At 47.5% G+C, this 27,427-nt stretch overlaps 1 protein-coding gene across 5 annotated transcripts in view; it reads left to right on the top strand.

Moving 5' to 3' along the window:
• CACNA1F (calcium voltage-gated channel subunit alpha1 F) overlaps positions 1-27,427 on the top strand; it is a 562,890-nt gene that overhangs the window by 510,722 nt on the left and 24,741 nt on the right. For all 5 annotated transcript variants that reach the window (XM_085629889.1, XM_085629888.1, XM_085629886.1 and 2 more), the window contains one exon: positions 9,528-9,640. In XM_085629889.1, coding sequence (XP_085486015.1) covers positions 9,528-9,640 — 113 coding nt within the window. The remainder of the gene's footprint in view (positions 1-9,527; positions 9,641-27,427) is intronic.

Here is a 27,427-nt window from a genome sequence, read left to right as displayed (position 1 = left end):
TGGATAACACGGCCTGACTTCAAAATGGCCGCCGCAAGAGTCTCGTGTGTAACGAGATTTGGCCTCTTCTTCACCGGGAACTATATTATTTATTCACGCTCTATCTCACTCACCGCTTGTCAGTTTCGATCGGCACTTTCTCCGGCCAGGCACCAGGTGAGGCGGCTCTTTCTTCGGCTCTCCTCTTTTTTTTTTAATGAAGTCACCGCCGGGGTGGGCTCCCGGCGAGTGGGCAGGCGGCAGGCTCTAACCCTCAGTATGTGCCACACGCACACGCGGTGTGGCGGGGCGAGCTCCGGGCAGTTCGACACACTCCTGGATGGCTGGGGTGGGCTCCCAGCGCGCGAGGACGATCGCACTGTTCTTTACTTGCCACGCGGTTTTTCGGCTCCACCACGCAGCTAGGTGCTTCCCTTTCCCAGGGGCCACACCAAGTTAGCCTTCCTTTGCGTGTTGCGTCTCCCCACCTTCGTCGCCAGATGTAGTGTCCTGCAGAGACAAGGAACACGGACACGCTGTGTATTATGGAGCTTCTTTATTCTGCGATCACGCTGTACATCGGGTATCGGCTAACTGCCGTTCCTGGTCCCCGGCTCCTCCCTTTCCGCCCGCCCTCGTTCTCCCTCGGCAGGGTCCTAGTGCCCCTTACATCATTACATCATTCAGCTGTTCAGAGCCCTCTGTCTTGCTTTGATTTGACCCTAAAAGTCAGTGGCTTGTTTCAGAATACCTGTCGGGCTTTACCACCTCCCGCCTGCCAGTAACCACACTTTGGATGTTTCTTGTTGAAATTTCCTGGTAAGCATCTCAGTGCCTCTCTCGTGCTGGGAATATTCCAGCATGAGAGACTGGTCTGGGCAGCTGTGTTTGCCGCTCGGTCACTTCATTGGAGCCTGGGGTGTTTTTCCATCTCGGCTGTGCAACGCAGCTGGGTTGGAGGAACTTAAGTGTGCATGTGTGTTTGGTCAGCCTAGGACGGCCGGCCAAACACACATGCACGCTTAAATGTGCCCACCGCTCCTTCCCCTGCCATGCCTGTCCAGCAGGATTGCCTGGCCCGCCCTGCAGAAGACTCACGTTGTCAGCTTGTTAGGCGAGAATAAAATATATATTTTTTTCTCTTTAGCAGGGGGGCGGCTCTTCTCTGCTACTACGGAGGAGCCTCCCCTAACAAAACCAGGTAGGGTGAAAGGACAAAAGACCAGCTTAGAAATTAAGAGTTTATGTTAAAGCCAGGGCACGTTCTGTCATTACGATCCCATGAGGTTAGACAGGCTCCAGGGTCTTCGCACTTCTCCAAGCCCCCAAACACCTCCCTCATTCGTGCCTTGAGTGTCACCAGCACGTGAGACTTGCAGCTTTCAAGAGTTCCCTACTTCGTTCCTAAAGATAGTTTCTTACACGTATTATTTCACGATTGTCACAAGTTCAGGAGGCTTGATTCATCTGACATCCCCTCAAACTCAATGTACACCTCGCTGTGAAAGTTCAACGTTGGTCTTATCGTCATCAGATATGTCATCCAAACTTCCTCTGTTTCATCTCCGGCATGCAGTGCGATAGGTGCCTAGACCCCGCAGTGGGGTCTGAACTCATATCTTGTGGTGTTGTTCTCCACACTGTACTACCCGGGTACTTAGGCCCACTCTTTAGGAGGACTATTGGTTGGTCAGGGTCCTTACTTTTCCATCAGCCCTGATCTGAAACTGACTCCACCCCGTATGTCTCTGTTACCAGCAAGAATTTTTTCTGAAGCAGAAACTGGGGCTGTCCTGAATTCCAACTTCAACACAGCCTTCTTGCACCTAGATATGGTGTCGTCCATATCTGATGGCGCAGGTTCCTTACCTTAGGTATCTGATAGAGACTTCTAGCCACAGATTCCTTACCTTTGAGTTATTCTCAGACATGAGACTGGATCCTGAATTTTTTTCACGAGCAATACCCCTGCGTGTCGGAAGGTGGCATTGTTCAACTCCTCATGGTATTGTCGGCGTCGTCCATGCCGGAAGTGACATGCGTGGTGCCAATATAGGCAGGCACAACTCCAGCATGCTGACATCAGTTCTTTTCTTTGTGCTCCAGTCAGTGCAAATCTGGGAAGAGCTACCCCATAGTCAATTTCTGACTAATTTGTTTTGACGTTTTGTTGCAGTCTTTTTGAGTTTTTCCTCCTGCTGTGATAGGACTGTCCTCTAAAAAGGCAAGCTTCAAGCCCTGTGGCACCTCTCACCACTTGATGTCAGTGACAGTCCCGCACCCTGTATGCCTCGAGTGCGACTACGATCTGAAGGCCTACAATGATTGCCGCACCATGAACCCGACGGCCTTGAGGCAGCGATCCTTCATGCTCCTGGTGGCTCGACGTGCGATGCTGCAACGATCCAGATCCTGGTTGCGAGGAAGGTCCTGGGAGCAGCCACCGATTTCGAGATCCTTGTCGCATTCAAAGTCGTCGTGCCATTTGGGTAACTCACACCAAAAGAAGAAGAAGTCAAAGCATTCTGAGAAAGCGTCGACACTCAAGGCCTGGCTCCGCGGGCTATGTCCGCTCCTCCCCTAGTTTCTGGGAGCCAGAGTGACCCCCACCAAATTACAAGACTTCTGTGGGGCCATGCGACTCATATTTGGGTGGCCTGTTCTCTCTGGTGTGCCTTTGGGCCCTGCAGGTTTGAGAGGGGCCCCTACTGGATCTGTCACGGAAGCTCCGGTGCCAGTCGGGCTCCAGGGATTCACAGATGGATCCAGGTCAGTGCCGGTCGCTCACCTCGACCTTCCCCAGCACCGATCTCGAGGCTGATGCTCCCGGCACCAGCGGTGCCGTCCCCATTCTGATACTGACTCTGACACAGAGCTGGAGGGGTGTCATTTGACACCGATTGGAGCCATACCTTCCAGGCGGGAGCCTTGAGCCCTATTCTAAGAATGGGAGGGGTTTCTGGACCCTGAAGAATACCAGCCCTATGATACTAACATGGACTGGTGTGCGGAGTTGGCGGACGCTAGCTTAATGGATACCTGTTAGAAATGGGATTTCTGGTTGGCTAGGGATTGCGCCAAAGTCAGGCAGAAACCACCACTCTAGTCAGGGCTGGGGAGTTACACGCCAAAGATAACCCCTGCTCACCCCCTTGGTAGCTTGGCACGAGCAGTCAGGCTTATCCTGGAGGCGATGTGTAAAGCGTTTGCGCGCGCACCCAGCAACAACACCCAAGGCCCACCACAAAGAAAACTCCACACAAGGTATTATATAAAAATAGCCTTTGTATTACCAAAACACATTAGATAAAACCACACACTTTACAATGTGCCAACAGGCACGGGCAGAATTTAGAGGGGATATGTACAGGGGACAGGGCCACATGGACCACTGTCAGGAATTAGCACTTTGTAGAAATTAGCACTTAGAACATAGGAATAATGCTTTAGAACATAGCACATACAATCACTGTAGCACTAAATAACATATGTAGCACACGACCAGTAACTACTGGTATCAGGTAAGTACCACCTACGCAACCCTAACCACCTTAGGAAAATATTGCGCAGGGAACCAGGACCTCACTAGCACCACCTGTACTAGGAGAAAAGCAACCACCTAAGTATCACAATACCTGTAGGGGTAAACACACATTACACATGATGCATCACAACACATTCAGAGGTGTAAACACAAGGCACATGACGCATAAAAACACATTCAGAGGTGCAGGTTAGGAACAATAGCGCAAAACTCACATAAGCCACCACCTGTGGCAGTCCCTAAGCCAACTGGCCTTGTAGGGGGATAGGACGCCCTGTCCAGCAGAGTCAGGGCAAGGCTGCGCAGGCCGCGCAAGCCAAAACGCAAAGTCCACAACCTAAATGTTGCAGCTGCCCACTAAGTGCATGGCAGCTGGAGGAATTCTGGGGCACCACTGTGCCTTCTCAAAACATATCACCTGCGTGGAGCCCCTCTGGGCTCTTACAGAAACGAGGGGGGGGGGCAGACGTGGGAGCCTCACAGGGCTCTACAACCACTATGCCCCCTTTGGAGTCCCTCTGGACTCTGAACAATGTTGCCCCCAACGTTGGAGCTTTGTGGGCTCTAGGACCATGCGCCTTTTTGGAGCCTCGTGGGCTCTGAAAACAAGAATGCCCCCGAGTTGCTGGAGCCTCATAGGCTCTCAAACAATGTGCCCCTGAGAAGCGGGAGAGCGCACACATGCTTAAAAACCATACATGCTGGCCCCGTCGTTGGAGCGGCCCTCTGGTAGGTGGGGCCGCTCAGGTACCGTGCCTTCCCCGGCACTCTCGGGTCCTCAGCAGCCTGGGGGGAATCGGTGTCACCTCTCCCCCGGACACCAACCACCGCTCCACTCACTGGGCTCTTCAGGCGTAGGTCCCAGGCACCGGCACTGTGCCCCGGGACGGTGCTTGCAGGGACCTCTCTCCAGCGGTGCTCCCTGGGTTCTTGGCGGTCGCAACCAGCGGGGGGAACGTCTCGGTTACCAGGGGACGCCTCCCGCGGTACTTCCTCTCGGCGTCAGAGCAGGCCGAGCCTCCCCGTTTATAAACAAAATGATCCACCTTATAAAAGGAGGTACTCAAAAGACCAGATAACAGGGGTAATGGTGAATGAGTGTCCCAAAGCGTGGTTGGGCACACCCAGTGTTGTTTAAATACCCCTCACACACCAAGAATGGCCCATGGTGTCATGCTTCATCATTGGGGTCTTCCCGCCCCGCTGCGGGACGGGGCGTGCTACGACCTACGACTACGTGGGAGCACTTTTGATGAAGTACTATGTGTGATGTAAAGGGAGGGTCTATTGTAGTTGTGAGAATGTGTATGTTAAAAAGCAACTGGCCCAGGGAGACAGAAAAAACTTTAATTTGTCCCGAGAGGGCTGGTGCTAGTAAAAACAAAAGTGCGGAGTTTGCCTACGTAATGTGTGGTTACTCCTTGTGGGTCAACATTTTTCGATGCTGGGCATCTTCATCAGGACAGAAAAAAGATCCCTCCCAACTTAGAAGCATGTGCTTAGTAAATACGTAAAAGTGAAAAAATGCAGTAAATAATGCACGTATATACAATACCTAATAGTATGTATGAAGATCTGCAAAGGGAAACAGAGACTTTATCAATTTCCCTAGAAGGAGAGCGTATTACCTGTAAATGTAAACAAACGCCACAATGTGACTTTAAATAGCGTGCTTCAACTGTAATATTAGCGTTATCAGGAAGTGTGCAGTGACCTGTAAAAGAAAGGACAGTACAAGACACTACACAACAGAAAACACACACTCTATAACTAAACGTGAAAAATCATTGGCATTTCAGGTGGGAAACGTGGTTAGAAACAAAGGTGCATACTTATATGTATATGAGGAAAATGCCTCATGAACCTAGAACGGGTAGGATCGTAATGGAGCTTTAGTTCTAGTGGGGAAAAAAGAGGTAAAAAAAGGATCAGGTTGTTACCTCCAGCGAAGGATTTGAGTGATGGACGAAGTCTTCAAACCGGAGCCGTGGCTCCGTACTTACGTGCCCTGGCTGACAATCTCAGCTACGAGTCTGTCCCTCCCGCGGTTCCGCTGTGTAATGGAACCAGGGCGGGTAGAACGCTCTTAAAGCTCCCGTAATTGGCTTGGAAATGGGAGTCAGCTGATGACGGCGGAGCACCTAGAAGCGCTTCCGGGTTGGGGCTTTTACAGAGACTAGACCGCAACCCTTGCACACTGGGATACGGAAGTGGATAAAAATCTCTAGGTTGAAGAGATGTTGAACAAAAAAGGGTTTTATAGTGCACCAATGTCTGGGGAACATTCCGTCTATGCCGGTGTGAAGTGACAAAAATGGATTACGGGGCTGGCGAAAAAAACAATGCTAAACTCATGATTGACGTTTAAAAAGGATTTTACGCTGTGGTTGATTCCTACATAAATACGTAAAGTCCGTTATGTGCACCAATGTCTGGGGAAAAAATCGGTCTAAGGAGGTGTGAAGTGACAACAATGGATTACGGGGCTGGCGAAAACAATGCTAAGCTTCCCCGTTGCCATGGATGCTTCTGAAGCAGGAGCCAATCCCCACGCGGCCCTGGCCTGACGAGCCCCTCTGTTGGCCGATGACGCACCGCGCTGGGTCCAATCCCAGCGCGGCTCTCACCTGACGTCAGCGCTGGCTGAGAGAACGGTGCTGGCGAGGCCCCCGGGCCGGCGGCGGTGATTTCTAAACGGGGTGGGCTCCCGCGGCAGGCACAAGTATGCGGGGTGGGCTCCCGCACTTTAGGTGAATAGATAAGCGGGGTGGGCACCCGCCGACGAGCGCCACAATGCGGGGTGGGCTCCCGCTTTAGACCCGGCAGAAGCGGGGGAATCCCTACGTCGGGGTTCCCTTGCAGATCGTCGTAGCGCCGCGCTGCCGGTCACACGGCAGGCGCTACTCAGTAAATAGGTATAGCGCTCCCCAGGCGCTTTGAAGCAGGTACAGGTGAAGCCTTCAGATGCAGGGGGGCCACAAATAAAGCGCTCCTAGTGCTATAAGTAAAATAAAAGCGCTTCCAGGCGCTTAGGGATAAAACAAGGTCCAGCAAAGTTTTAGGAAGGTAGGCAGGGGGGCAAGGCTGGGCCAGGGGCCAGCTCACAGGGCCCTCCAGGCAATCCTCAGTGGCGGTTCCTCCTGGCCTCCAGCAGCAGCAGCCCCCCTCAGCTTGGATCCTGGAAGAGAACAGATTCTGTGGGGACACAGCCCCATTTTTATACATAGCTTTCCTTTGTCTCAAGGTGCAGGGAAGGGGCGAACCAGTTACAACTGGTTCCTGAGCACTTTGTTTTGCTCAGCCCCTCTCCCTATTCACAGAGCAGGCCATCAGTCGCACCACAGGGGGTGGAGCCAGCATTGTGTGGGGAAAACCCAGCCCTATTCAGGACCCAGGTGTACTCCTCCCACCCATCTAGCTGCTGATCTCCCCATTCACCACTGGGTGACTCCTCCTGACTCTGGGGATTCCCTAGCCCGTCACATGACCTCAGCCAGCCAATCACGCGACAGGCAGTCACTGCACATTTTACACTAATATGCCAACTCCTAGAAGTGGCACTTCCGCACATGACATAATCACGCATTATACATCATTGCGAAGCATTCGATCACACGAGTCCGCACATACCAAACTCGAGCCTGCACACCCCACGTATCAGGAACTACCAGGGACACATACATTCCCCATGCATTCCTATGGGAGGGTAGGCCTATCTCACCAAATGCACTTAGAGTGCACACACACTTTACTCTGGGACACAGGGAAAGTGCGCAGAAACCCAAAAATCACTACCACCAGGTCACCAGTAAAAGCAAAAAGTTTAGGGGTGAACCTGCCAGAAGGGCCAAGTCCAACAATACCTCTCCAGATACTGGCATGTTTTCTCCCCTACCATGGCTACGGAGGAGGAAGCTTCATTTGCAGTGATGTTGAGGAGGGCCACTGGACCATAGCGTGCCCTCGGTGGCAGTCAAGACTAATGTCCCGACAGAAGTGCATCAGCCGGGAGTGACCCCCTGAGAACTGCTTCTCCTGTTTAATGAAGCTCCTACTGGTGTCCTGTTTGGAAGCTGGTCCAAGCCCAACTCAAGGGCTCCTATGAACAGGACAATTGCTCACCACCACCACCCCGCTCCAGGGGACCCCAAATTCCTCACTCTACCCTGGAGAGCATGGCGGTCCAAACCTCATAGCATAATCCTGTGGGACGGCCTCTAGTATATCAGGGGCCGACTGCGCCGTGAGCCACGTTTCTACAAGGAAGAGTGCTGCTGGCTGGTGGTCAGACAAAAAGTCCCAAATCTCAGATTTGTGTTAAAGTAAAGACAGAAAACACTGCTAGCTTCGGGCTCTGATGATGTATCCTCCCCACAGGGTCTGCCCTGACATTTACCACAGCTGACTGCCCCCAAGGAGACATCCATGGAATGCCTGCAGCCCTCCTTCATGGGCGGAGCAAGTAAGAGGCCCTCCTTCTGTGTATACTGCAAGGCAGCTGACGCCGAGCCGGCAGGGGCCTGGCCGCTGGCGCTGTCTAGGGTCGGACGGGGGCAGATGGGCCTGCCTTTGGTGTGCCTTCAGCGCGCCAGAGGTGCGTCTGCACAGCTGTCTTGTTTTTGTAGCCTGCCAACAGAAGGGCGTGGCTAAAGCACCAAGAAACGAGGGGGCAGCTAGAAACCTGGAAATACAAAATAAAAATGTCAAAATAAGAGCGCTAAAAAATAAAATCATAAACCAAATAAAACCAGCGGGTTCCGACCTAAGATGGCCACCAACCGTAACAGGAGCCAGGCAGCTCCATGCGCCTAGTGCACTACAAGGAACACAAAAGGAGAAGTGGACACAAGCCACTGCCACGAGTAGAGGCAGAGCGGGTGTCTCCTACGTCTTAAACTCCTCAACCAATGATATTCAGAGACTCAAAACCAGCCTTAGTCTAATCCAAAACAGTGTCCAGTACCTACGTATACAAACCTCAACCAAGCGAGGGAGGCCCTCATTTTACCAATAGCTCCCAGAAGCACAGATCCACACTTGGCAATCGACATGACCCCACACTGCTTCACCCCTCAGCTGGCAGTCAGTGGAAACCTCTTGGGTGCAGCCTTGACAAAGATCTCACCTGCAAAGGCCACGACACAAAACAAACCAGGGCAGCACAGCGCCAGCTCTCCCTCCGGAAAAAAGGGAAAGATTTGCTTCTGCATCGTAGAGTCCTCACTGAAGTCATAAATGTAGAACACAGACCCCCTTTAAAGCATCCTGCACACATCGCCGAACAGTGCTCATCACGGGCTACCGAAACCTGACCACATCACCCCAACATTGAATGACATTGTCTCACCCTCCCAGCCTCCATCGCCTTCCAGACTAGCTGCATCGGCTACAAGGCTGTCAGAAATGGCACACATGACTAAGAAAGTGTCTACAACACTCCTCCTATGCTGCTGTGACATGCCGCTACCTGGCTGTCTGTGAACAGCAGTCCAGTACACATTGGTAATGTGGGGGCTGTGCCTCACTGGGCAAACGAGGTATCCTTCATGGTACATAGTAGCGTCATGTGTGTTGACGGCAGCTCTCAGCATGTGTGTTGACGGCAGCTCTCAGCATGTGTTTTCATGGCAGGGTCATGCGTGTTGATGGCAGCTCCTGGCATGCATGTTCATAGCAGGGCCATGCGTGTTGATGGCAGCTCTCAGCATGCATGTTCATAGCAGCGTCATGCGTGTTGATGGCAGCTCCCAGCATGCATGTTTATAGCAGGGTCATGTGTGTTGATGGCAGCTCTTAGCACGCGTGTTCATGGCAGCGTCATGTGTGTTGATGGCAGCTCTTAGCACGCGTGTTCATGGCAGCGTCATGTGTGTTGATGGCAGCTCTCAGCACGTGTGTTCATAGCAGGGTCATGTGTGTTGCCTGCAGTTCTCAGCATGTGTGTTCATAGCAGGGTCATGTGTGTTGATGGCATCTCTCAGCACGCGTGTTCTTTCTTCCGCAGGTCGTAAGCCGTCTTTCAGTATCCAGTGCCTGCGCAGACAGGGAAGCTGTGACGACATTCCTATCCCTGGGACCTACCATCAGAAGGCCCCTCCACCGCGTACGCACACCCAGGTACAGCATCAACAGACATAGGCCAGAGTCACATGCGGACTTTTGTACTATCCGTGTAACAGGCTTGTACAGCTCTTGCACCAGGGTAGTGCCAGGGCCTTTACATTATTGAACAGTAACAGAAAACTAAGGCATTAAGGAAGGGGGACGTCTTAAATCACCACACGCATGAAGAAAGGTGAAACGGGTTTCTGAGTCCTGTCCAACAACCCCTGGAGGGCTCCTCCTTCAGCAGCTGCCTGCACTCTGCCCCTGGAGTCCACACTCCGGAGTCCAGTGGAGACAGCAACCAGATGCGGACAAAGCTGCTAGGATACAACAGGAAGGTTGGATTGAAAACATCTGGTGAACATTCTTATCTCCCTAATACTTTGAAAGGTTGCAACTGTCGACAGGTTTATTCTCATGCAAAGCTTTAAATACTACGCAACCAATGTAGGATTAACTTCCTGCTTTACAACCAGGAACGACCACTTAGCCTCAGGCAGAGATACCTTGTCCTTGTACAGACACTTTACACACTCAGGTGTATATGCTTTGTATTCAGATGTGCTGCTTTACACTCAGGTATGCATGATTTACACTCATACACCTCACTAACACTCAAGCATTGATGCTTTACACTAAGGTATGCATGATTTACACTCGTACACATACACCGCACTTACACTCAGGTGTGCTTTACGATCAGATATTCATGCTTTACCCTCATTACACATACACTGCACTTATAATCTGCAGCCAGTTTATATTTATATAACACTGCTTTAAACTGATGTAGAGGCAGATTCTATTCATATACCACTGCTTTACACTGCGATGCAGCCAGTTTATACGTATATAACACTGCTGTTCGAGGCATATGAGGTGCAGATCACACACTTAGGATATATCGCCATCTGGTGTTGGGCTCGGATGCTTGCAGGTTGTTGTTGTCTTCGGAAGAAGTCTTTGGTCACGAGATAGGTGACTCCTCCCTTGGACTACAGTGCGCATGGGCATCCACTCTATCCTCAGATTGTTTTTTTCCGCCATTGGGTTCAGATGTAACTTTTCCACTCCGGTAGAAAACTTCAAAAACAAGCTTTCGAAGCGAAAAACTTTTACAAAACTACATCGAGGCACCTTCACTCGACATCAAATTCATCGGACCGGTTCCGGACGCGGACGATTGGACCTATCCGCCCCATGAGGCCTACGGCTCATGGAAAGGACGCCGTTTAAAAAATACCCCCAGTGTGGAGCAAAATTCCCACACAGTGACCATCACAAGGTCTGCAACCTGTGCCTGTCGCCGGAACACGACGAGTCCAGCTGTCCAGCCTGCGCCGCATTTCGATCCAAAAAGACCATTCGGGATCGAAGAGCTCAACGCCATATCGTGGCACACAGACCAGCCCCGGAACCAGAAAACATCTTCGATGAGGGTCCTGATGTCCCGGAAGAAGATTCCGAGGAACTTCAAATTATCTCAGAAGCAGACGACCCCATTACTCCGGGGCAACGCATGAGTACCACTGCCCCTACCCCAACCCCTCCAAAATCAAAGGCATTGGTCAAGACTTCGCCAGCTGGCCCCAGTCGAGACCGAAAACACCCTTCAGAAGCCCCACCTTCGGGCTCGGCTCCGAAGAAACACAAGCCTTCCGGTGGCTCGGGCCCGAGCAAACCACATATCATTGTGCCACCGGCACCTTCGGCACCGAAGACACAAGACCTCTCGGCACCAAAACTGGCTCCGGCGCCTTCGGCACCGAAAACATCGAGGCCCATAGACAAACCGGCACCGAAAGCTCCCAAGCTTAAAGACTCAACTTCGGCACCGAAAACTTCATCGGCACCGAAACCACCGGCTAAGGACTATAATACACCTCCTAAAGCCAAAGACTCTACCGATCACCCAAAACCTCGATCGGAACCAAAAAAATCGACACCAAAGTCTGTTCCTGAAGACCAAGAACTTTTCCACCCAGATCCAACACAAAAAAAGATCTATATTAATCCAAAAACTGGACATGTCACTGCTGTACCTTGTAGGAAACGGAAACTGGACACAACACCTACCCCAGTTCCTATAAAGAAGAAGGACTCGGCAACGTCACCAATTCCTCCTTCCTCTCCTATATGACCTCCTACCCCACCCCCTCTGCCTACACCACCACTACCTCTACCATCTCCATCACATACACCCCCCCCCCACAGGATGATGATGATGACCTAGGGGGAGGGGGTGATCCGGGTGATCCTAATGATCTTAATGATCCGTTCACAAATCCAGATACCGTACCATTGGATGACTGGGCATACCCTCTACCAGATATGCCTGACCCTACACCATATCCCTCCAAACCATCACCTCCAGATGACCACCTGGGGTTTGGACAACTAGTGCACAGAGCAGCACTTTATCATGGCGTCACCATGCACTCCGATGCACCCGAGGAAGACTTCCTCTTAGACACTTTTGAACAGTCTCAGAAGTCGGTTCAAATTTTACCCATGATTAAAGGGGTCATAAAACACAGCACAGAAGTATTTAAAGACCCCGTACGGGCCAGGGTACTCAATCCAAGAATTGAGAAAAATATAGACCTGCCCCAGAAGATCCTTGTTACATTAAAGGACAGCTCCCTCTGGATTCTCTGGTCGTTTCCAACGCAAGGAAACGTGCCAACTCCCAAACTACGGGAGATACACCGCCCCCCGACAAGGAATCCAAACTACTAGAGGCCTCGGACAAAAGAATAGCAGCACAAGCCGCTAATCATTGGCGTATCGCCAACACTCAAGCCCTATTAGCACGCTACGATAGGGCTCACTACGATCAGTTGGAGAATCTGCTACAACACCTACCAGACCAATACAAGACCCAGGCAAATGACCTTATACAAGAGGGAAAACTCATCTCAAATACCTCAATTAAATGTGCACTTGACGCCGCAGACACTGCCTCTAGGGCAATAAACACAAGTGTACTACTTAGACGCCATGCATGGCTACGCATTTCAGGCTTTAAGCCAGAAGTACAAAGTACCATACTCAGCCAACCATTTAATCAAGAACAACTGTTTGGGCCAGCAGTAGACACTACACTCGAAAAAATGAAAAAAGACACAGAGACTGCCAAATCCATGGGAGCATTACAGTCTCCACAGCCACGTGGCTCCTTTCGACGCTCCTTCTACAGAGGAGCCTCCAAAAACATGGGAGCAGACACCTCCTCCACATTCAAACCCTCTACACAAACATCCCCCAATAGAGGATATTTTAGAGGAGGATATAGAGGAAACAACACCAAGGGACGAGGTCGAGGCAATACCAACACTCGTACCTCCCCCGCCACAAAACAGTGACTTTCCTCCACTCCCCCCAGACCATTCCACTCCAGTCGGGGGAAGACTCAAACAGTTCCTACCTGTCTGGAACTCCATCACAACAGACAAGTAGGTAAGACAAATTATCCAGTATGGTTACTGCCTGGAACTCACCACTACCCCTCCACACATACCACCCAAGCAGCGTTCCATGTCACCAGACCATCTTACACTCCTCAAACAAGAGGTTCTCTCATTGCTTCAAAAACACGCAATAGAACCAGTTCCCTTACAACATCAGGTTACAGGGGTATACTCACTGTACTTCCTAATCCCCAAAAAGAACGAGACTCTAAGACCAATACTCGACCTCAGACTCCTAAATCTGTACATAAACTCAGATCATTTCCATATGATCACTCTTCAACAAGTGCTCCCACTACTACAACAAGGCGATTTCCTTGCCACACTAGATCTCAAGGACGCCTATTTTCACATCCTCATGCATCCTGCTCACAGGAAGTATCTAAGATTTGTGGTGGACGGACAACACTATCAGTTTACAGTCCTTCCGTTCGGGGTAACAACTGCACCCAGAGTATTCACCAAATGCCTAGCAGTAGTAGCAGCGCATCTCAGAGGACAACAAATTCATGTCTTCCCATATCTAGACGATTGGCTCATAAAAGCCAATTCATTCAACAAATGCATCCCACACACTCACCAAACTATTTAAATCTTACACAACTTGGGATTCACAATACACTATCCAAAATCTCATCTCCAACCCTCCCACATACATCAATATCTGGGAGCCACCATAAATACCTCCAAAGCCCTAGCATATCCCAGCCCAGCCAGGATAGCAAAAATACAAGCTCTGATCGCAAAATTTCAAACCCAACACTCTCTTCCAGCAAGAGTGTTCATGCAACTCATAGGGATGATGGCGTCATGCATCTTCATTGTGCTTAATGCAAGACTTCAAATGCGTCCCTTGCAAGAATGTCTAGCACGTCAGTGGAATCAGGCTCAAGGACAACTAACAGATCTGGTGTTAGTGGACAGCCGCTCACATCGCTCTCTAAACTGGTGGAACACTATAAACCTGTATAAAGGGCGACCGTTCTTAGAGCCCCTTCCACAAATAGTGCTGACAACCGACGCATCTCTCACAGGATGGGGAGCCCATCTCCTAACACACACCATTCAGGGCACATGGACCCCTCAACAGAAAGGGCTCCATATCAATTACCTGGAACTACTGGCAGTATTCCTAGCACTAAAATCATTACAATTACATCTCCAGAACAAAACTGTCCTCGTCCGGACGGACAACATGACAGCCGTGTATTATATACTAAAACAGGGAGGCACACATTCTCTCCAGCTGTCCCAGCTCGCACAGAACATTTGGAGATGGGCCATTCCCCAGAACATATACCTGCTATTAGAACACCTTCCAGGAGTTCACAATCAGATTGCCGACCTGTTGAGTCGACAAACTCAACAGATCCACGAATGGGAATTACACCCACAAGTTCTACTCCCATTCTTCCAAAAATGGGGCCAACCAGACATAGACCTGTTCGCCACACACAAACGCAAAATGCCCAACCTTCGCCGCCAGGTTTCCCCACCCACAGTCGAAGGGCAATGCAATATGGATGAACTGGTCAGGCAGATTTGCGTACGCTTTTCCGCCTCTCCCACTCATTCCATTCGTGGTACGCAAACTCAGGCAACAGTCTCTCAAGCTGATACTAATAGCTCCCACATGGGCACGTCAACCCTGGTTCACAACACTGCTGGAACTCTCTCTAGTTCCACACCAAAAACTGCGCCTCTCCCCGTCCTTGTTAACCCAGAACGATGGAGAAATCAGAAACCCAGATCCACATCTACTGAACCTAGCGATCTGGCTCCTGAAGTCCTAGAGTTCGGTTACCTCAACATACCACCAGACTGCATGAATATTATAAAAGAGGCCTGAAGACCTACCACTAGAGCCTGCTATGCTGCAAAATGGAAAAGATTTGCCATTTACTGCACTAACAATGATATACGCCCACTGGATGCATCCATACAGAACATCATTTGCTACTTACTACACTTGCAAAGATGTAATTTAGCGTACTCATCCATACGTCTCCACCTAGCAGCATTAGCAGCCTACTTACAAAATCGACAACACTTGTCATTATTTAGAGTACCAGCGATCAAAGCCTTCATGGAAGGTCTTAAAAGGATTATTCCACCCAGATTACCACCCTCTCCAGTGTGGAATCTAAATATTGTTCTTACAAGGCTCATGGGTCCCCCATTTGAACCTCTGCATAAATGCGAACTACAATTCCTTACATGGAAAGTGGCTTTCCTTATTGCTATCACATCCCTCAGAAGGGTAAGTGAGATCCAGGCTTTAACCATACAAGAACCATTCCTACAGCTACACCGTAACAAAGTGGTTCTTAGAACAAATCCTAAATTCCTGCCAAAAGTCATTTCTCCATTCCATCTTAACCAATCAGTCGAGCTACCAGTGTTCTTCCCAAATCCAAACTCAGTAGCTGAAAGAGCTCTTCATACCTTAGATGTTAAGAGCCCTACTTTACTACAGTGACAGAACCAAATCTTTCTGCAAAACCAAACAATTGTTTGTTGCTTTCTCTCCACCACATAAAGGCAACCCCATTTCCAAATCTGGGATAGCCAGGTGGATAGTTAAATGTATCCAAATATGCTACCACAAGGCTAAACACACTTTAACAGTTCCCCCTAGAGCGCATTCCACAAATTAGGGGCTTCCATGGCATTCTTAGGAAACATTCCCTTAGAAGATATTTGTAAGGCAGCCACATGGTCTACAACACACACCTTCACTAAACACTATTGTGTTGACGTGCAAGCGAAACAACAAGCTTCTGTGGGTCAGGCTGTCCTTAAAACTTTATTCCAAACTGCTGCAACTGATACAGGTGACCACCGTTAGGGGAGACACTGCTGTATAGTCTATCCTAAGTGTGTGATCTGCAGCTCATATGCCTCGAACGGAATATGCTACTTACCAGTATGCATCTGTTCTTGGCATGTAGAGCTGCAGAGCCACACACGCCCACCCACCTCCCCGGGACCTGTATCTGTTCCAGCATCGTCTTACTTAGATATTACACATGGACATCCTTTCTTTATTTTTACAAACTCCATCATTTCCCATCATGGCGAAAAACAATCTGAGGATGGAGTGGATGCCCATGCGCACTGTGGTCCAAGGGAGGAGTCACCTATCCCGTGACCAAAGACTTCTTCCGAAGACAACAACAACCTGCAAGCATCCGAGCCCAACACCAGATGGCGATATATACTAAGTGTGTGGCTCTACAGCTCTACATGCCAAGAACAGATGCATACTGGTAAGTAGCATATTCCTTACACTGCGATGCAACCAGTTTATATTTATATAACACTGCTTTAAACTGATGTAGAGGCAGATTATATTCATATGCCACTGCTTTACACTGTGATGCAGCCAGTTTATATTCATATACCACTGCTTTACACTGCGATGCAGCCAGTTCATATTTATATACCACTGCTTTACACTGCGATGCAGCCAGTTCATATTTATATACCACTGCTTTACACTGCGATGCAGGCAGTTTATATTCATATACCACTGCTTTACACTGTGATGCAGCCAGTTTATATTTATATAACACTGCTTTGCACTGCAATGCAACCAGTTTATATTTATATAACACTGCTTTACACTGCGGTGCACCCAGTTTATATTTATATACCCCTGCTTTACACTGCAGGGCAGCCAGTTTATATTTATATACCACTGCTTTACACTGCGATGCAGCCAGTTTATATTTATATACCACTGCTTTACACTGCGGTGCAGCCAGTTTATATTTATATACCACTGCTTTACATTGAGATGCAGCCAGTTTATATTTATATGCCACTGCTTTACACTGTGATGCAGCCAGTTTATTTTTAAATGCCACTGCTTTACACTGAGATGCAGCCAGTTTATATTTATATACCACTGATTCACACTGCGGTGCAGCCAGTTTATATTTATATACCACTGCTTTACACTGCGGTGCAGCCAGTTTATATTTATATACCACTTATTTACACTGCGATGCAACCAGTTTATATTTATATACCCCTGCTTTACACTGCGGTGCAGCCAGTTTATATTTATATACCACTGCTTTACACTGCGATGCAGCCAGTTTATTTTTATATACCTCTGCTTTACACTGCGATACAGCCAGTTTATTTTTATATACCACTGCTTTACACTGCGATACAGCCAGTTTATTTTTAAATGCCACTGCTTTACACTGAGATGCAGACAGTTTATATTTATACACCACTGCTTTACACTGCGGTGCAGCCAGTTTATATTTATATACAACTGCTTTATACTGCGATGCAGCCAGTTTAAATTTATATACCACTGCTTTACACTGCGGTGCAGCCAGTTTATATTTATATACCACTGCTTTACACTGCAGTGCAGCCAGTTTATATTTATATACCACTGCCACTGCTTTACACTGCGATGCAGCCAGTTTATATTTATATACCACTGCTTTACACTGCGATGCAGCCAGTTTATAGTTATATACCACTGCTTTACACTGCGGTGCAGCCAGTTTATATTTAAATACCACTGTTTTACACTGCGGTGCAGCCATTTTATATTTATATAACACTGCTTTACACTGCGGTGCAGCCAGTTACATTTATATACCACTGCTTTACACTGCGGTGCAGCCAGTTAAATTTATATAACACTGCTTTACACTGCTGTGTAGCCAGTTACATTTATATAACACTGCTTTACACTGCAGTGCAGCCAGTTTTTTATTTATATAACACTGCTTTACACTGAAATGCAGACAGTTTATATTTATATACCTCTGCATTACACTGCAATGCACCTAGTTAAATTTATATACCACTGCTTTACACTGCGGTGCAGCCAGTTAAATATATATACCACTGCTTTACACTGCGGTGCAGCCAGTTTATATTTATATACCACTGTTTTACACTGCTGTGCAGCCAGTTACATTTATATACCACTGCTTTAAACAGCGGTGCAGCCAGTTAAATTTATATACCCTTGCTTTACACTGAGATGCAGCCAGTTTATATTTATATACCACCGCTTTACCCTGCGGTGCAGCCAGTTTATATTTATATACCACTGCTTTACACTGCGGTGCAGCCAGTTTATATTTATATACCACTGTTTTACACTGCTGTGCAGCCAGTTACATTTATATACCACTGCTTTAAACAGCGGTGCAGCCAGTTAAATTTATATACCACTGCTTTACACTGCGGTGCAGCCGGATTATATTTATATAACACTGCTTTACACTGCGGTGCAGTCAGTTACATTTATATACCACTGCTTTACACTGCGATGCAGCCAGTTTATATTTATATACCACTGTTTTACACTGCTGTGCAGCCAGTTACATTTATATACCACTGCTTTAAACAGCGGTGCAGCCAGTTAAATTTATATGCCACTGCTTTACACTGCGGTGCAGCCGGATTATATTTATATAACACTGCTTAACACTGCTGTGCAGCCAGTTACATTTATATACCACTGCTTTACACTGCGATGCAGCCAGTTTATATTTAAATATCACTGCTTTACACTGCGGAGCAGCCAGTTCATATTTATATACCACTGCTTTACACTGAGATGCAGCCAGTTTATATTTATATACCACCGCTTTACACTGCGGTGCAGCCAGTTAAATATATATACCACTGCTTTACACTGCGGTGCAGCCAGTTTATATTTATATACCACTGTTTTACACTGCTGTGCAGCCAGTTACATTTATATACCACTGCTTTAAACAGCGGTGCAGCCAGTTAAATTTATATACCACTGCTTTACACTGCGGTGCAGCCGGATTATATTTATATAACACTGCTTTACACTGCGGTGCAGTCAGTTACATTTATATACCACTGCATTACACTGCGGTGAAGCCAGTTTATATTTATATACCACCGCTTTACACTGCGGTGCAGCCAGTTACATTTATATACCACTGCTTTACACTGCGATGCAGCCAGTTTATATTTAAAAATCACAGCTTTACACTGCGGTGCAGACCTTTATATTTATATACCACTGCTTTACACTGCGGTGCAGCCAGTTAAATTTATACACCACTGCTTTACACTGCGGTGCAGCCAGTTAAATTTATATAACACTGCTTTACACTGCAGTGCAGCCAGTTTTTTATTTATATAACACTGCTTTACACTGAAATGCAGACAGTTTATATTTATATACCACTGCATTACACTGCAATGCAGCCAGTTAAATTTATATACCACTGCTTTACACTGCTGTGCAGCCAGTTACATTTATATACCACTGCTTTACACTGTGGTGCAGCCAGTTAAATGTATATAACACTGCTTTACACTGCTGTGCAGCCAGTTACATTTATATACCACTGCTTTACACTGCGATGCAGCCAGTTTATATTTAAATATCACTGCTTTACACTGCGGAGCAGCCAGTTCATATTTATATACCACTGCTTTACACTGAGATGCAGCCAGTTTATATTTATATACCACCGCTTTACCCTGCGGTGCAGCCAGTTTATATTTATATACCACTGCTTTACACTGCGGTGCAGCCAGTTTATATTTATATACCACTGCTTTACACTGTGATGCAGCCAGTTTATATTTATATACCCCTGCTTTACACTGCGGTGCAGCCAGTTTATATTTATATACCCCTGCTTTACACTCCTGTGTAGCCAGCTAAATGTATATAACACTGCTTTACACTGCAGTGCAGCCAGCTTTTTATTTATATAACACTGCTTTACACTGAAATGCAGACAGTTTATATTTAAATACCTCTGCATTACACTGCAATGCAGGTAGTTAAATTTATATACCACTGCTTTACACTGCGTTGCAGCCAGTTAAATATATATACCACTGCTTTACACTGCGATGCAGCCAGTTTATATTTATATACCACTGGTTTACACTGCTGTGCAGCCAGTTACATTTATATACCACTGCTTTACACTGCGGTGCAGCCAGTTAAATTTATATACCACTGCTTTACACTGTGGTGCAGCCAGTTTATGTTCATATAACACTGCTTTACACTGCGGTGCAGTCAGTTACATTTATATACCACTGCTTTACACTGCAGTGAAGCCAGTTTATATTTATATACCACCGCTTTACACTGGGGTGCAGCCAGTTACATTTATATACCCCTGCTTTACACTGCAGTGCAGCCAGTTTATATTTATATACCCCTGCTTTACACTGCGGTGCAGCCAGTTTATATATATATATCACTGCTTTACACTGCGGTGCACCTAGTTTATATTTATATACCCCTGCTTTACACTGCGGTGCAGCCAGTTTATATTTATATAACACTGCTTTACACTGCAGTGCAGCCAGTTACATTTATATACCACTGCTTTACACTGCGGTGCAGCCAGTTTACATTTATATACCCCTGCTTTACACTGCTGTGTAGCCAGTTAAATTAATATAACACTGCTTTACACTGCAGTGCAGCCAATGCAGACAGTTTATATTTATATACCTCTGCATTACACTGCAATGCAGCTAGTTAAATTTATATACCACTGCTTTACACTGCGGTGCAGCCAGTTAAATATATATACCACTGCTTTACACTGCGATGCAGCCAGATTATATTTATATACCACTGTTTTACACTGCTGTGCAGCCAGTTACATTTATATACCACTGCTTTAAACAGCGGTGCAGCCAGATATATTTATATACCACTGCTTTACACTGCGGTGCAGTCAGTTACATTTATATACCACTGCTTTACACTGCAGTGAAACCAGTTTATATTTATATACCACCGCTTTACACTGCGGTGCAGCCAGTTACATTTATATACCACTGCTTTACACTGCGTTGCAGCCAGTTTATATTTATATAACACTGCTTTACACTGAGATGTAGACAGTTCATATTTATATACCACTGCTTTACACTGCGGTGCAGCCAGTATATATTTATATACCACTGCTTTACACTGCGGTGCAGCCAGTTTATATTTATAAAACCCTTCTTTACACTGAGATGCAGCCAGTTTATCTGTATATACCACTGCTTTACACTGAGATGTAGACAGGTCATATTTATATACCACTGCTTTACACTGCGGTGAAGCCAGTTTATATTTATATACCACCGCTTTACACTGCTGTGCAGCCAGTTACATTTATATACCACTGCTTTACACTGCGGTGCAGCCAGTTTATATTTATATACCACTGCTTTACACTGAGATGTAGACAGTTCATATTTATATACCACTGCTTTACACTGCGGTGCAGCCAGTATATATTTATATACCACTGCTTTACACTGCGGTGCAGCCAGTTTATATTTATAAAACCCTTCTTTACACTGCGGTGCAGCCAGTTTATATTTATATAAAACTGCTTTACACTGCGATGCAGCCAGTTAAATGTATATACCACTGCTTTACACTGTGGTGCAGCCAGTTAAATTTATATACCAGTGCTTTATACTGCGGTGCAGTCAGTTTTTATTTATATAACACTGCTTTACACTGCGGTGCAGCCATTTAAATTTATATAGCACTGCTTTACACGGCGGTGCAGCCAGTTTATATTTATATAACACTGGATTACACTGCTGTGCAGCCAGTTACATTTATATACCACTGCTTTACACTGCAGTGCAGCCAGTTAAATGTATATAACACTGCTTTACACTGCTGTGCAGCCAGTTAAATTTATATACCACTGCTTTACACTGCGATGCAGCCAGTTTATAGTTATATATCACTGCTTTACACTGCGATGCAACCAGTTTATATTTATATACCCCTGCTTTACACTGCGATGCAGCCAGTTTATATTTATATACCACTGCTTTACACTGCGATGCAGCCAGTTTATTTTTATATACCTCTGCTTTACACTGCGATACAGCCAGTTTATTTTTATATACCACTGCTTTACACTGCGATACAGCCAGTTTATTTTTAAATGCCACTGCTTTACACTGAGAAGCAGCCAGTTTATATTTATATACCACTGCTTTACACTGCGGTGCAGACCGTTTATATTTATATACCACTGCTTTACACTGCGGTGCAGCCAGTTTATATTTATAAAACCCTGCTTTACACTGAGATGCAGCAAGTTTATATTTATATACCACTGTTTTACACTGAGATGTAGACAGTTCATATTTATATACCACTGCTTTACACTGCGGTGTAGCCAGTTGCATTTATATACCACTGCTTTACACTGCGGTGCAGACAGTTTATATTTATATACCACTGCTTTACACTGCGATGCAGCCAGTCAAATGTATATACCACTGCTTTACACTGCGGTGCAGCCAGTTTATATTTATATACCACTGCTTTACACTGCGGTGCAGCCAGTTTATATTTATATACCACTGCTTTACACTGCAGTGCAGCCAGTTAAATTTAAATACCACTGCTTTACACTACGGTGCAGCCAGTTAAATGTATATACCACTGCTTTACACTGCGGTGCAGCCAGTTAAATTTATATACCACTGCTTTACAGTGCGATGCAGCCAGTTCATATTTATATACCACTGCTTTACACTGCGGTGCAGCCAGTTTATATTTATATACCACTGCTTTACACTGCGATGCAGCCAGTCAAATGTATATACCACTGCTTTACACTGCGGTGCAGCCAGTTTATATTTATATACCACTGCATTACACTGCGGTGCAGCCAGTTTATATTTATATACCACTGCTTTACACTGCAGTGCAGCCAGTTAAATTTAAATACCACTGCTTTACACTGTGGTGCAGCCAGTTAAATGTATATACCACTGGTTTACACTGCGGTGCAGCCAGTTAAATTTATATACCACTGCTTTACACTGCGATGCAGCCAGTTCATATTTATATACCACTGCTTTACACTGCGGTGCAGCCAGTTTATATTTATATACCACTGCTTTACACTGCGCTGCAGCCAGTTACATTTAGATACACCTGCTTTACACTGCGGAGCAGCCAGTTCATATTTATATACCACTGCCTTACACTGAGATGCAGACAGTTTATATTTATATACCACTGCTTTACACTGCGGTGCAGCCAGTTCATATTTATATACCACTGCCTTACACTGAGATGCAGGCAGTTAAATGTATATACCTCTGCTTTATACTGCGGTGCAGCCAGTTTATATTTATATACCACTGCTTTACACTGCGGTGCAGACAGTTACATTTATATACCACTGCTTTACACTGCGATGCAGCCAGTTTATATTTAAATACCACTGCTTTACACTGCGGTGCAGAAAGTTTATATGTTCGAGGCATATGAGCTGCAGATTACACACTTTTGCATAGATCGCCATCTGGTGTTGGGCCCGGGTGTTTGCAGTTTGTTTTTCCTCTTGGAAAGTCTTTGGAAGTCACGAGGTCGTTGACTCCTCCCTTGGTTCGTATTGCGCATGGGCTTCGGCTCCATCCTCAGATTGTTTTTTTCCGCCATCGGATCGGATGTAATACTTCGCGCTCCGGTTCCGAACATTTCCAGTTCGACGATCGAATCAGAATCCTCGCTCATCGTGGTATTGTTCAGATCCTGATCTCCTCAATCACCTTCTCTTCGACACATCTTCGATTCCAGTCATCGACGGCGGCCTTCGGGCCTATCCAAGCTTCGGTCCCGGCTGATGGAAAGAACTCCATTCAAGAACTGCCCTCGATGTGGGTCCAAATTCCCCCACACCGATCTTCATGAGGTGTGCAATCTCTGCCTCTCCCCTGAACACGGGGCTTGAAACTGTCCCGCCTGCAAGTCTTTCAGATCAAAAGAGACTATTCGAGATCGAAGGGCCAGACGAAACATGGCGCACTCCTCGACCTCCGTTCCAGTTGAAGCTCCGGGACAGCAGCACACCGAAGAGGACCTCGTCAGTGCTTCCGAAGCCGACGACTCGGATGTGAAGGACATCACCCCGGCGCAGAGGGTCGTGAGTATTATACCCCCTCCCACACCCGCGCCTACACCTAAAAAGGATTCGGTCACGCCTTCGCCTCCGGGCCTAGGCAAGACCAAAGACACTGCTTCGAACACCCCACCTTCGGGCCCGGTGAAGAAGCCTTATAAGCCTTCCGGCGGCTCGAGCCAGCCTGCCAGCAGTGCCGATAAACACACTTCGGCACTGAAAAAGAGACCGGCCTCCACCTCAACACCAAGCTCCGCACCAAAGCCCTCGGTGTCGAAACCCAGCCTTTCGGTACCGACCAAACACCATAAGGCCCTCATCACCGACACTCCCGCGCAGAAGCCTACCTCGGTGCCAACCAAAAAAACGGAGGTTCCAAAAAAGCATGGCACGGACAAGCCTAAAAAGTAATCGGCCCCGAAACCTTCGGCGCCGACGGAACAAACTTTGTCTCAGGAACTGTTTACACCGGATCCCTTGCAAAAGACACATACCAAGGATCCAAAAACTGGACATTTGGCACTTTTTTCTAAAAAGAGACATTTGGTCAAACCGGCTCCGCCACCACCTCCAAAGAGGAAAGACTGTTACTCCCCTTTCAGAGTGCCTTCCCCACCTCCTCGACCTCCTCCACCCTCTCCACCTCCGCCCCCTCCGCCTTCTCCACCCCTGCCTCATCGCTCTCCGACCCCGTCTCCAGACCATGATGATCAGGGGGACCCATACTACGATCCAGGGGATGTGCCACAAGACCCCACCCCTACAGGTTCCCCAGACCCATGGAACAATTATAATAATCCAGACATTCCAGATGTCCCACAAGATGACCTTTATCCATCCAGGCCATCTCCACCAGAGGACTCATTAGGTTTTCACCACCTACTTCAGAGGGCGGCACATTATCATGGGGTAGAGCTACACACTGACCCGGTAGAGGAGGATTTCCTCCTAGATACCTTTGATACAGCACATAGGTCTACTGCTATACTACCTATGCTCAAGGGGGTAATAAAACATGCGCCAGAGGTTTTTAAAGACCCAGTCAGGGCTAGGGTCATTAACCCACGCATAGAAAAAAAGTATAAAGCTGCCCCCACAGATCCTGCCTATATCAAAGGGCCAGCGCCACTGGATTCCCTAGTGGTCTCCACTGCACGGAAAAGGTCAAACTCCCAGGCGTCAGGCGAAGCACCACCACCTGACAAAGAGTCAAAGCTACTGGACGCATCAGGAAAGCGCACTGCGTCACAGGCAGCCAATATATGGCGTATCGCCAACACTCAAGCGCTATATGCCAGATACGACAGAGCGCATTATGATGAACTAGAAACCATCATGCACCATCTCCCAGAAAAATACAAAAATAGGGCCAATGAATTAATTCAAGAGGGTAAGACTATAACTAACACCTCTATACGCTGTGCCTTAGACGCAACAGACACAGCCTCCAGGCCCATTAACACTAGCGTCATCCTCCGTCGCCATGCTTGGCTGAGAGTTTCAGGGTTTAAACCTGAGGTACAGGCCTCCATATTAAATCATCCATTTGATCAAGAACATCTATTCGGTCCAAAGGTAGATGAGGCCCTCGAGAAGATGAAGAAGGACACAGATACGGTGAAATCTATGGGAGCCCTGCAGTCACACCCTCCTAGGCGCTCCTTTCGCCGCTCTTCCTTTCGGGGCACGGGCAGAGGCTACTCCTCAGATAGTGCGTCAACGTCCTACAAATCCCCTGCTCAATCCACCTTCACAAGGGGTTATCAAAGAGGCGGATATAGAGGCAATAACAATAAAGGCAGAGGCAAAACAAATACGGCCCGCTCTGCCACACCGCCTACCCAATGACTTCCCCCTGCTCCCTCCAGGCCATCCCACTCCGGTCGGGGGCAGGCTACAAAATTTCCTTCACGTCTGGGAGACCATCACCTCAGACAGATGAGTGACCCAAATTATTCGTTCAGGGTACTGCCTAGAATTGTCATCTACCCCCCCAAACATTCCACGCAGGCAACGCCCAATGTCACAAGAACATTCCACGTTACTAAAACAGGAGGTAATCTCCCTCCTACAAAAACAGGCGATAGAACAAGTCCCCGCCAGTCAACAAAATTTAGGAGTCTACTCCCTTTATTTTCTGATACCGAAAAGAGACGAGACTCTACGACCTATCTTAGATCTCCGGCCTCTAAACACATACATACATTCGGACCATTTTCACATGGTAACACTTCAGCAGGTACTTCCGCTCCTTTCCCAGAACGACTTTCTCACCACACTGGACTTTAAAGACGCATACTTTCACATTCCGGTACACCATGCTCACAGAAAGTACCTCAGATTTGTAGTGGACGGGCAACACTACCAGTTCATGGTGCTCCCATTCGGGGTCACAACAACACCAAGGGTATTCACTAAGTGCCTAGCGGTAGTGGCGGCACACCTCAGAAGACAGCACATTCACGCCTTCCCATATTTGGACGACTGGCTAATAAAAGCCGCGTCCTACAACCAATGTGTACATCACACCGCCACTACAATCCAACTACTTCACCAGCTAGGTTTCACAGTGAACCACCAAAAGTCCCAGCTAATAACATGCCACACAAAGCAATACCTCGGTGCCACCATAGACACCTCAAAAGCCATAGCCTACCCCAATCCTGCCAGGATTGCAAGCATTCAGGCTTTGCGTCAAAGATTCATACCACAACACTCTCTCCCTGCAAGAGTGTTTATGCAACTAATAGGGATGATGGCCTCTTGCATTTTCATAGTGCCTCATGCAAGACTCCAGATGCGTCCACTCCAAAAGTGCTTAGCGCGCCAATGGAACCAGGCCCAGGGGCAACTGACAGATCTGGTGTTGGTAGACGGTCGCACCCATCGCTTTCTGTAGTGGTGGAACACCACAAATCTTTCCAGAGGTTGACCGTTCCTGGACCCGGTTCCACAAATAATCCTATCAACGGACGCATCGCTCTCCGGCTGGGGAGCTCATCTATTACACCTCACAGTGCAGGGCACATGGACGCCGCAACAAAAGTTACTCCACATCAACCATCTGGAGTTACTGGCAATCTTTCTTGCCCTAAAATCCTTTCAGACACAGATTTTAGGCAAGGCCGTCCTTATTCGCACATACGACATGATGGCCAAGTACTACATTCAAAAACAAGGCGGCACACACTCTCCACAGCTCTCTCCTAGCACAGAGCATATGGAGATGGGCAATTCCACACAAAATCTTTCTCCTAGCCCAGCATGTCCCAGGAGTCCAAAACACCATGGCAGATCTGCTCAGCAGACAGACGCAGCAGATCCACGAGTGGGAACTTCACCCACAGGTTCTTCACCGGTTCTTTCAGATGTGGGGGCATCCACAAATAGACCTATTC

This window comes from Triturus cristatus, chromosome 10, assembly GCF_964204655.1.
Source record: "Triturus cristatus chromosome 10, aTriCri1.1, whole genome shotgun sequence".
Taxonomy (NCBI): Eukaryota; Metazoa; Chordata; class Amphibia; order Caudata; family Salamandridae; genus Triturus; species Triturus cristatus.
The sequence above is the reverse complement of the archived record's forward strand: the minus strand, read 5'-3'. Positions and strand labels throughout refer to the sequence as shown.